At 43.7% G+C, this 12,893-nt stretch overlaps 1 protein-coding gene across 18 annotated transcripts in view; it reads right to left on the minus strand.

Moving 5' to 3' along the window:
- Positions 1–12,893, minus strand: part of adgrl2a (adhesion G protein-coupled receptor L2a) — a 958,846-nt gene that overhangs the window by 370,996 nt on the left and 574,957 nt on the right. For all 18 annotated transcript variants that reach the window (XR_011887962.1, XM_072273294.1, XM_072273297.1 and 15 more), the window contains one exon: positions 2,363–2,548. Coding sequence is in view for 17 of the 18 variants with exons in the window: in XM_072273294.1 (XP_072129395.1) it covers positions 2,363–2,438 (76 nt within the window). In the remaining variant the exon portion in view is untranslated. The remainder of the gene's footprint in view (positions 1–2,362; positions 2,549–12,893) is intronic.

Below are 12,893 nucleotides of genomic sequence, written 5' to 3' on the forward strand. Positions count from 1 at the left end.
CTTCTTAGATATGGGGTTCAAAGTTGCTCATGATACTCCAAATGTCATCTGACTCATGCCTTTTAAAGCCTCAGGATTACATCCTTGCTTTATGCTCAAAATGAATGCCAGCATTCCGCTTCCATACTGGTATTTACTCTTGTTTTTATCTATTATGTCCCGAGGATTCCTTCTGTACACTGCTGTACCCCGATATTAAAGGGAATCCTGAGGGTGGAGGAGGCAGAAATTCAATTCGTACACGGAATTTGGACTCTTTCTACTTCATACTTGACAGAAGTTTATAAATGTGTAATATAGAGCTTTGGAATCCCACGGTAGAAGTGACAAACACTAGAGGACAGTCGTTTAAACATGCAGGGATGTGAGAAGCTGCAGAGAATAGTGGACTAAGCCCAGTACATCATGGGCAAATACCTCCCCACAATTGAAGGTATCAATAGCAGATCCCTGGAGCTCAGGGAGTAGCTATCTGCTGCATTGCTCCTCTTCCCCGCACAAACCCACTCACAGTTCCCCCCCGCGCCTTGGTTTTTACTGTTAACACGTATGATCACCTGGGCCTCCTGAATCTGAATCTCTCTAATCTCTTAGATATGCTTCTGAGAACAGACCCCACTCAGTTCTTTTGAAATCTCTCTCTTGATACGCAATCCAACATCTCCTCGGGAACTGTGGGGCATAAAATATCCTGACTGCCCCCGCTCGCTTCTTTTGAGATCTCTCTTATGTACAGACACTTCTGTGCCTAGCGTCGATTTATGTACATAAGCAACTTTATGTATTTATATTTATTGTGTTTTTTTAATTATTGTGTTCTTTAACTTATTACGTTTGTATTAGGGTTGCATTGGATCTGGAGTAACAATTATTTTGTTCTCCTTTACACTTGTGTACTGGAAATGACATTATAGAATCCGGAATCTTGAGCCCAAAGAGGTATATTGGAGCTGGAGGAATAGATCAGAGTAGGAATAATATCCTGTAACTGGAACACAAATGGCTTGTGCCCTGAGTTGTTTGTCTTTAATGACCCACTGGTCAGATGGTTAAGTTCAAATTCAATTTATTTTCAAAGGATATACAACCCTGAGCTTCGTTTTCTTGCGGACATACTCAATAGTCATAGTCATAGTCATAGTCATACTTTATTGATCCCGGGGGAAATTGTTTTTCGTTACAGTTGCACCATAAATAATAAATAGTAATAGAACCATAAATAATTAAGTAGTAATATATAAATTATGCCAGGAAATAAGTCCAGGACCAGCCTATTGGCTGAGGGTGTCTGACCCTCCGAGGGAGGAGTTGTAAAGTTTGATGGCCACAGGCAGGAATGACTTCCTACGATGCTCTGTGTTGCATCTCAGTGGAATGAGTCTCTGGCTGAATGTACTCCTGTGCCCACCCAGTACATTATGTAGTGGATGGGAGACATTGTCCAAGATGGCATGCAACTTGGACAGTATCCTCTTTTCAGACACCACCGTCAGAGAGTCCAGTTCCATCCCCACAACATCACTGGCCTCAATAAAGCTTTAATAGAATCAATGAAAGACCGCTTCTACCAGGGTGGACAACCAGTGTGCAAGAAACAAAAAACTGTGCGAATACAAAAGAAAAAAAAGGAAATAATAAATAAGTAAGTAAATAAATAAGCAATAAATATCAAGAGTCCTTGAAGGTGAAGCCATAGGTTGTGGTGGGAACAGTTCAGTGATGGTGCAAGTGAAGCTGAGTGAAGTTATCCCCTCTGGTTCAAGAGCCTGATGGTTGAGGGTTAATAACTGTTCCTGAACCGTTCACAAACAGGAGGAATGGATGAGTCATAGAGCCTCCGCTTGCATCAAACAGACAATCAGGCAGGACGATCAAAAGGCGCGGCACTGAAGGGAGGTATGGACAGCTTGAGCACAGCAATATCAGTGGAAGTTGGAGAACACCAGAGCAGAGGTCACAATTCACCTCAGAAGCAGCAGGAAGCGTTCTGGGAGTTGGTCAACTTTTCGCCCATAGCGTTTCACGTTAGTGTCCTCTGGAGCTAATCTGCAGTGGCACTGGCTACCAGAGGTCAAATGAAAATTTCACCACTAATCTGAAGCAAACAAGAGGCCTTTTATTTGCACTGAAAATATTCTCCCACCTACTTCAGACATGGGTGATGGACACTTCATGAAGCAAGGGTGGAATGGCGGGCAACCCACATCATACAGAACAAAAGGGTACGCGTGCACATCAAACTCCAGTTTAGACATGAAACACCATTTGTATAAGCAGACAGCAATGGAAATCTATTCCAAATTTCAAACTCATTGTGAATACAAAAGGTTGGCACTCAACAGCAAAAAAATTAAGATCTTACCTTTTGTGAACGGTATCCACCCACCAAGGACAATAAACCACCACAAGACCCAAAGCTTCCAGACAGATGATGACATCTTCTGATCCTTTAATCTTGTTTTTTCTCTTGGCAGACACTGTTTCACACGTCAGATTATTGGCCTCTCATGGAACAAATGTTAATGACTTCCTTCATAACACTTCAAGTCTGAAATAAAGAAAGAAGACAATCTGTTACCACCAATAAAATGAGGCATTACTTACCCACTTGAACCTTGAACCTTCTGTACTGTACCTTCCTGAGATGCTAAGACTCTATAAAGTATACAGTGAAATGCGCTGTTTCCATCAAATCAAATCAGTAAAGATTATGCAGGGGGCAGCCTGCAAGTGTTCGAACACTTCTGGTGCCAACACAACATGCCCACAGCTTGCTAACCCTAACTCAAATGTCGTTGAAATGTGGGAGGAAACCCATATGGTCACGTTGAGAACATACTAACTCCTCACAGGCAGTGGCGGGAATCAAACTCTTTTCAGTGGTTGCTGGCGCTGTAAAGTGATTGCACTTACGTCCCACAGAGACACAGGTGACTATGCAATACTGCCTGGCTGTGCCAACTTACCTCATGTGCCTGCAATTTGAGAGCAAGGCTTTTAACCTCTTAAATCATGGTTGGCTTTAACTAAATCACAGTTGGTTTTAACTAAATCACAGATAGTTAAAGCCAACTCAGGGAAATACAGGCTTATGATGTGGTGGGAAACCACTCTGTGCATTGAGTCTGTGATGGAGTCGGTGGTGGGTTTAATCCCCATCCCGGTATCCAGGGTTGTGGGGATGCCCAATTTCTACACACGGTAGCCTTGAGGGGCAGCTGAATCATGGATCACCTACAGGAGGCACCTAAATGCCCTGGAACAATACCACCAAAGATCCTGATGAAGAATTTTGAGGATCATCTGGAAGGACAGATGCACCAACACCAACGTACTGGAGAAGGCGAACATGAACAGCATCTCCACCATGATAAAGCAACACCAACTCTGATGGATACCTTATGTCACCCGGATGCCTAAGTCATATCTTCCCAAACAGATCCTTTACTCCCAGTTGAAGGTTGGTCAGCGAGCCCCTGGTGGGCAGAGGAAACACTTCGAAGATAACATCAAAATCAGCCTGAGGAAATTCAACATTACACCTAAAAACTGAAAAGACTTCACACTCAATAGAAACACCTGGAGGAAATCTGTCCAAGAGGGAGCAACATGACAACAACCTCCACTGTGCCACAGAGAACAAGTGGCAGCTGTGAAAGGAGAGAGTGAACAAGTAAAAGATCCAACCACTAACGACAACCACCACTTACTCTTCTCTACACTGCACCAGAATATGTCGATCCCGGATCGTTCTTCTATAGTCACCTGAGGACCCACCAATAGACAAACTCTCAGAGAACATCATACTCAACTCGAGTGATCGCACTACTCCTAAAATCAGTGGCCACTTTACTGGGTACAAGAGTGGAAACCAGTGTGATCTTCTTCTGCTGTAGCCCAGCTATTTCAAGGTTTGACATGTACATCACTATTGTAACACGAGGTTATGTGAGTTTCTGCCACCTTGCAATCTGGCTCTTCTCCTCTGACCTCTCTCATCAACAAGGCGTTTTCACCCACAGAACTGCCACTCACTGGATTTCTTTTTGCACCATTCTCTGCAAACTCTAGAGACTTATACATGAAATTCCCAGAAGATCAGCAGTCTCTGAGATACTCAAACCAACCCATAAGGCACCAACAATCGTTCCACGGGCAAAGTCACATAAATGACATTTCTCCCTCATTCTGATGTTTCGCCTGAACAACAACGGAATCTCCGGACCATGATGCGTGCTTTTATGCATTGAGGTGCTGCCACACGATTGGCTGATTAGATATTTGCATTAACAAGTAAGTGTAGAGGTGTACTATTAACGAGCAAGTGTAGAGGTGTACTGTACCTAATCTGGAGTAATCTGGACTCTGGAGTAAATCAGAGGGTGTGCCTTCTTCTGGAGAAAATGTGTGACCATAGGTGACGACAAAGATGTTTCGTGTGGTTGAATAGTCTAACGTCAAATTCAGATTTACTTATCACACGTACATCAAAACATACAGTGAAATGGGTCGTTTGCATTAACAGCTCACGCTACCTAAGGACTTTATACTTTGGAAGTTAGAAGACTGAAAGGTGACTTTGTATAAAATCACAAGGGGCCTTTATGCAGGGCTGGAGAAGCAACAACTGGGACATGGGTTTAGGGTGGGAGGTTAAAGATCAGGAAGTTAAGAGGCAACTATTTTATACAGATGATGGTATGCAGTGGAATCAACTACCAGAGGGGATTACTGAGGCCAGCACAATTAAAGTTCAAGTGCAGAAGACAACAAACTGCAAGTGCAAATATAAATAAATAGCAATAAATAATGAGAAAATAAGATAATGAGATAATCAGTCCTTAAAGTGAGATCATTGGTTGTGTATAAAACAGACAACGTTACCACAATGCTGTGCTGAACTGATTAAACCGATATCTAATTAATCTACTTATTCATTGAGATACAGCATGGAGTAGCTCTTCCAGTCCTTCGAGCCGCACCACCGAGCAACCCATCGATGTAACATTTGCCTAATCATGGGACAATTTACAATGACCAATGAACCTACTAACCGGCACATCTTTGGACTGTGGGAGGAACCCGGAGGATCCAGATATGATTCCATGGGGGAGAACGTGCAGGCAGCGCAGAAATTGAACTCAAAACTCTGAGCCCCGAGCTGTAATAGCATTGCTCTAACGTGGCGCCTATGTGCTCTTTCCAGTACTTTGACACTATCCTGCTCCCTTCTCAGCAGATTCATGTGCCTATATAACTCACTTAAATACCCCTCTGCTATCTGCCTCCACCATCCCCCAATCAGCTCATACCAAGCCCCCACTCCCCTCTGTGTAAAAAAAAATTGCTCTACATATATTTGTTCTTTCCCCCTCTCACATTAAATACATGTGCTCTACTACTAGATATTACAATCCTGGTAAAAATAAATGGGATTGAAATATCTACCTATGCCTCACATAATTTTATAAACTTTACTAAATCTTCCTTTATCTTTTATTACTCCAGAGGAAATAGCCCTGGTCTGATAAACCTCTTACAGTACATGTTCTTCAGACTGAGCAGCATGCTGATAAACCTCCTCTGCACCCTCCACATCCTCCGCCTATAACAGGCAATCAGGCTGCACAGCCCACAGGTCAAAGACTGAAGCTGACGAGACTAGAAGTCAAGGGCCTGGGTCTGTGGGTCCATGAGTCGGCTGGAGGACAGAGGCCCAGAGATGCCCTGTCCTGGAGTTGAAGGCTGTTGGTGTGTGTGAGCGGGTGGGTGGGAGGGAGGAAAGGGGGATTGTTCTGCTGCTGCTGCTGTGTTGCTGTTGCTTGTGTTGTTCTGTGGAACACTATGGGCATGCTATGCTGGCGCCGAAATGTGAGGACACTTATGGACCATCTCCAGCATATCGTCAGGTGTGTTGGTTGTTAATGCAAAAGACACGTTTCACTGTATGTTTCAAAGTACATGTGATAGGTAGATAGATAGACAGAAGTTGAGATAAAGGTAGAAAACCTAAGGGATATATATTTACCCTCTTTATACCATTCATAATTTTGTGTACCTCTATCAAATCTCCCCTTAATCTTCAATGTTCCAAAGAATAAAGTCCCAATCTATTCAACATTTCCCTGTAACTCAAGCCTTCATCTATTTATCTTCTCTCTCTCTCTCTCACACACACACACTCTCTCTATCTATTATAATAGATAAATAGATAGATGAAGGCCTAAGTTACAGGGAAATGTTGAATAGATTAGCACTTTATTCTTTGGAACATTGAAGATTAAGGGGAGATTTAATAGAGGCACACAAAATTATGAATGGTATAGATAGAGTAAACAAAAGCAGGCTTTTTCCATTGAGCTTAGGTGGGACTACGACTAGAGGTCATGGGTTGAGGGTGAAAGGTGAAATATTTAAGGAGCACACGAAAGGCTGCTTCTTCACTCGGAGGGTCATGTGATTGTGGAACGAGCTGCTAGCACAGTGGCGGACACGAGTTTGATTTCAAAATTTAAGAGAAGTTTAGGGGGAGGGTTACGGAGGGCAACGGTCTCAGTACAGGTCAATGGGAACAGGCAGTTTTAAATGTTTGGATGGCAGGGGTGTGGATGGGAAATGTATGGGAGAAGTTTGGACGGTAGGGGTAGGGCTGGGTGCAGGTCGATGGGAACAGGCAGTTTAAATAGTTCGGCTGGACTGGACGGGCCGAGCAGCCTTTCTGTGTGCTGTACCTTTCTATGACTCTATAACTTGACAAGAGTTAGAAAAAGAGGAAACAGAATGAACGAACGACTCTATTCCATGGAGCACTGATCGGAAACGGGTCCGTTCTTTATTTCTGCAAAATAAAAGCCTGGTAACCAACCAGTAGTACAGGTGCCCGCCGAAGTGGCTCTGCAGACATGCTGATCCCGGACGCGAGCTCCCCGGTGACCTGAGGCAATTAAGGCCGTTGACAAAGAGGCAGCTTTCAGACCATGTAATTGGGGGACTCAGCTTCCTACAAAGACAACTAGTCTGGCAAACAAACAAACAGACAAACAGGTAATGCGGATCAGGTTTCTCGGAGCCTGTCAAAGGGTGGATGACTGCTGGTATTTCGGCCCCTGTTGACCTGGTTGAAGAGACCACCTCAATTTCACTGACAACGATGCCTTTTTTTTTTCGCTGATTGCAGCATCTTACAAGCAAGAGGACGATCAGATATCACAGACTGCAATTACTTAGGAGGTTTTTAGTTGCAACCGGATCCCTTTTCCTGTGTGCTTCGACCGGCTTGCTCGTCCCCCCCCCACACCCCTACTTTTCACCAAGCTCCTTCCATTGTTGCGCCATCAACCTTTACTGACCCCGGTGTTTGGAGTAAGTCAAAACAAACAGCAGAGACAACATGAAAGCATGAGCGAGAAAGCCGGACAATGAGGGGAGTCATGCAGGCAGAACGTGCCCCAGTTAAAAGGAAATTTTTGAGCAAGGTAAATACGAGAAGTGACTGTGGCATTCCTGACTTCTCCCTGTGGTGTATGGGAGAACAATCCCGAGTATTCACGGAGCCGGGGCCCTGTGAGGGATTATGGTCCGTCAGACATGAAATGGAGCCCACCTGGACGAGCCTGGCTCCTCGTGAGCCCAGCCCCAACCCTTGAGTGTAAAGTATCCAGGTTTACATACCTGCTAGTAGCACTGGCAATTTGCCCTCCTACGAATGGCCTAGTCTACCCCATCAGTGCGGTGGAATGTGTGTGACAGATATTGGGGCAGTTATTTCAAAAGGGAGAGGAAAAAAGGCAGACAAAGGGGGGAGAGACAGACAGACATCCACACTGGCGTAGAAGGTAAGAGGGAAAGAGGGGGAGAGGGGGAAGAGAAAGGGAGGGGGAAGAGAAAGGGAGGGGGAAGAGAGAGAGGGGGAAGAGAGAGAGGGGGAAGAGAGGTGAGAAGAGAGCGACAGAGAAAGAAAAAAGAAAGATAAAAGGTAGAGACCGAGAGATAGACAGATAGAAAAGGGGAAAGATAGAGACAGAGAAAGAGACAGGCATTGAGGACAAGATAGAACGAGAAATGGAAAGAGTGAAGAGAGAGAGAGGGTGAGGGAGAGAAGGGGGAGAGAGAGAGAGAGAACAAGAAAGAGAGAGAGAGAAAGAGAGACAGGGAGCAAGAGAGTGAGAGAGAATTCTCTTCAGTGAGCTAGAACCAATGCTCTTCACTTACCCAGCATCTCTACAACAGACTGGAGCAAAACACAAGCACACATGGAACGAGCTGCTAGAGGAAGTAGAGGCAGGTACAATAACAACATTCGAACCTGTAGACTCGAAGAACTGCCCTCAACTACACAGAGCTGAAATGCCTTCGCACAACACTGAGCAATGCCAGTGTAAGGAGCAGGACAGAGGGGGAGGGGAGGCTCTCCAGCCCTCATGTACACCCAGGCCCAAAGACTCCAGCGGAGAACAAAATGAAATTATCAAAGTACAAGCCTGAAACTGAATCCATTCCCACAGAAACAAAAGCGGCCTGTTTCTGTACCAGTCATACAGGTCCTTCAGCCCATTCAGCCCATGGCAACCAAGACTCCCATCTAAACTAGCCCCATTTGCCAGTATTGAGATCATATCCCTTCAAATGAGGGGTTCCCAACCTGGAGTCCTCACAATGGTAGGGGTCCGTGGCATAATAAAGGTTGGGAATCCTGCTCCGGATGTTTCTTCTCCAAAGGTCTTGTAAGCATTGTTAACATACTTGTCTCAACCCTCAGGTTCCTGTCAAAATCTTCTCACTATCTCAGTAAAGCATCGAAGACCCCTCTAGACATCCTCTTTCCTCCCACCCTCTCATCGGGCAGAGGATACAAAATCTGAAAGCATCTACAACCAGTATTAAGGACAGCTTCTGTCTCACTGTTTTAAGACGATTTGTCACTCATTGTCAGCAAGACCAAGAAACTAACTATAGATTTGAGGAGAGGGAAACCAGAAGTCCATAAGCCAGTCTTCATCAGAGGATCAAAGGTAGAGGGGGTCAGCAGCTTTAAATTCCCTGATGTTTTCACTTCGGAGGACCTGTCCTGGCCCCAACAGATGAGTGCAATTGTGAAGAAAGCATGGCAGTGACTAAACTTTCTTCGCAGTTTGCAGAGATTTGGCATGACATTTAAAAATTTGACAAGCTTCTTCTGATGTGTAGTGGTAAGTATGGAATAGTATGGAAATGGTATGGAATGGCTTGGTATGGAAACACCAATGCCTTTGAATGGAAAATCCTACAAACAGTTGTGGATTCGGCCCAATACATCACAGGTAAAGCCTGACACCATTGTGCACATCCACATGAAATGCTGTTGTAAGAAATCACTATCCATGATCAGAGACACCGTCCTCCCAGACCAAGCTCTTTTCTTGCTGTTGCCGTCAGGTAGAAGGTACAAGAGCCTCAGGACTGCACCACCAGACCCGTGAACCGCAACCAATGATCTCACCTTATCTCACATTGTCATTATTTATTGCTATTTACTTCTATTTGTATTTGTACAGTTTGTTGTCTTCTGCACTCTGGTTGATCTTTTACTGATCCTGCTATAGTTACTATTCAATAGATTTGCTGAGTTTACCCACAAGAAAATGAATCTCAGAGCTATGTATGGTGATATATATGCACAGTACTTTGATAATAAATTTACTTTCATCTTTGAACAATAAGATGAACTCTTGACCTCACAAACTTCCTCGCTATGACCTTGCACCTTCTTGTCTATCTGCACTGCACTTTCTCTGTAACTGTAAAACTTGATTCTGCATTTTATAGCTACACACACAAAATGGTGGAGGAACTTAACAGATTGGGAAGCATCTGCAGGGAGGAATAAACAGTCGATGATTCAAGCTGAGACCCTTTATCACTTTTATAATTCTGCACTCTTATTCTTTTCCATGGTTTTCTTTGTTTTGTGGCTGTCTGTGGGGAAGATGAATTTCAGGGTTCTGTACTGCATACATACTTTAAACCATAAGATATAGGAACAGAATTTGGCCATTTGGCCCAATGAGTCTGCTCTGCTATTTCATAATGGCTGATCCATTTCCCCTCTCAGCCCTAATCTCCTCCCTTCTCCCTGTATTTTTTCATGCCCTGACTAATCAAGAACCTATCAACCTTTGCCTTAAATACACCCAATGACTTGGCCTATACAGGCACCTGTAGCAATGAATTCCACAGATTCACCATTCTCGGGCTAAAGAAATTCCTCCTCATCTCCATTCTAAAAAAGCACCCCTCTACTCTGAGGCTGTGTCCTCTGGTCTGAGATTCCCCCACCATAGGAAGCATCCTGACCACATCCACTCTTTCAAGGCCTTTTACCATTCAATAGGTTTCAATGAGATCCCCCCTCATTCTTCTGAATTCCAGTGAGACATCCAACGATCCTCATATGACAGGCCTTTCAATCCCGGAATCATTTTCATAAGCCTCCTTTGAACCCTCTAATAATAAATGTACTTTGAATATTTGAATCTTCAAATCGTTTAACTACCTGAACACGGCGTTGTAATGAAGAGATCTGTATGGACAGCATTGAAAACAAAGTTTAAACTGTACCTCAATACAGGTGGAAAGAACAAACCAATTTACCAGCTTCCTTGATTTGTCCTCTCACACTGAACCCATGTAGTATGACTCTACAAGACTCTAAAGATGCAAAAATTAGTAAAGGTTAAGGTTTAGTTGTGTCACATGTACACTTAAACATTGAACCATTGAGTGAGATGGGTCATTTGTATCAATGACCAACACAGTCTGAGAATGTGATGGGTGGCAGTGACAGCTGTGAGGCCAGGTCATTGGTTTTATTCAGATGAAAGGTTGATAGGTTCTTGATTAGTAAGAGTGATAGGTTCTTGATTAGTAAGAGTGACAAAGGATACTGGGAGAAAGCAAGAGAATGGGGTTGAGAGGGATAATAAATCAGCCACATTCCTCCAGTATTTTGCCTACATGCCTCTGAGTTAAGTTGTGTGGAGCTTATTTTGTTGATGGGCAAAAGAAAACGGGTGGTTTTGTGGAACCATCAGAACTTCTGGCTGTGTATTCAGTCCCCAGTGTAATGTGGGAAGCCCTGCGGCCAGATCACACAAACAGAGTTCCCACAAAGAGTGGGTGATGATCAGACGGCATGCGTCTTTGAAATCGGCAAGCAGAAGACTGCACTCAGTGGAAATCTGAACTAAAGTAAAATGGATAATGCCTGCCTGACTTGCTCTCTGTCCATCACCTAAAGTAGTTATTCCTGGCTCAATGTGGTTCAGTGTGCACCAACTCCAAATTACCTTGTAGTAACTATTTGGCCCATCGAGCCAACCACACTGTTCCATCATGTCTGATTTATTATCCATCAGATTTCTGAATGGACATTGAACCCATGAACATTACCCCTCTACTTAATTTTTCCCTCTTTCTGCACTACTTGTTTAATTTAATTTTTTTAAATATATAAATGGACTTCTTACTGTAACTTTTTATTATTATGTATTGCAATGTACTGCTGGGCATAACAAGTTTCACAGCATATGGCAGTGATATTAAACCTGTTCTGATCCCTCTCAAACGTATTATCCTGCCTTCTCCCATAACCTTTGACATCCCTACTAATGAAGATCCTTACAACCTCTGCTTTAAATATACCCAATGACTTGCCCTCTACAGCTGCCTATGGCAACAAATTCCACAGGTTCGCCATCCTCTGGCCAAAGAAATTCCTCCTCTCTGTACTAAAGAAACATGCCCCTATTCTGAGGCTGTTCCATCTGGTCCTATTCTCTCCCACTACAGGAAACATCCTGTCCACATCCACTCTTTCTAGGCCTTTCACCATTCGATAGGTTTCGATGAGATTGCCCCTCATTCCTCTAAACAGCAGCGAGTGATCAAATGCTCCTCATACATTAACCCTTTCATTCTAAAGCTTCCACATCCTCCTCATAATGAAGCAACCAAAACTGCACAGTTTCGTGTTTGTTGAGGTAGTTTCATTTCACCCTCCACAGGGGTCTCCTGATGCCGAGTTTGGTTGCCTGGGAGCTGGAGAGTTAATTCTGTCACGTGTTTGCCACACGGCAAATGGAACCTGTCTCTCCCACCACTCAATTGTGGTGGCCTTTTCTCTCAGTGCAAATTTTTACACCTAGTCTCTCAAGACTGTTAAAATCTGCTGCTCACTGAGATGCAAAAGCAATGAATACGGGTTTCAAAGCAAGGCAGGCCACTCAGCCAGCAGATGCTTTGATATACGTCTCACTTCTCATATAATCCTTGCTCTAACTTGCAAAGCCCCCATCAACTGAACTACACCTGGTGCAGAAAGTTGTGTACTCAGCCAGCTCCATCTTGGGCACCAGCGTCTCGAGCATCAAGAACACCTTCAAAAGGAGATGCCTAAGAAAGGTGGCATCCATCATTAAGGGCCTCTGTCACCCAGAACGTGCCTTCCTCTCATTGCTACCTTCAAGGAGGAGGTACAGGAGCCTAAAGACACACACTCAACATTTCAGGAACAACCTCTTCCGCTCTGCAATCAGATTTCCGAATGGACAATGAGCCCATGAACACTAACTCACCATTTTTTGTTCTTTTTTGCACTTCTTATTTAACTTAATTCTTTTTTTTATATAAGACACTGACCAGAAAAAGGCAATGGCAATCCAGTTCTCTAAAAAAATTTGCTAAGAACAATCATGGTCATGATCACCTACGTCATATGACACAGCACACAACGATGATGATAAAAATATGTTTCTTATTCTAATTTATAGTTTTCATATTATTATGTATTGCACTGTACTGTTGTCACAAGCACAACAAGTTGCACAACATAGGTCAGTGATATTTCAGTTGTCATA

This window comes from Mobula birostris, chromosome 12 (genome assembly GCF_030028105.1).
Source record: "Mobula birostris isolate sMobBir1 chromosome 12, sMobBir1.hap1, whole genome shotgun sequence".
NCBI lineage: Eukaryota > Metazoa > Chordata > Chondrichthyes > Myliobatiformes > Myliobatidae > Mobula > Mobula birostris.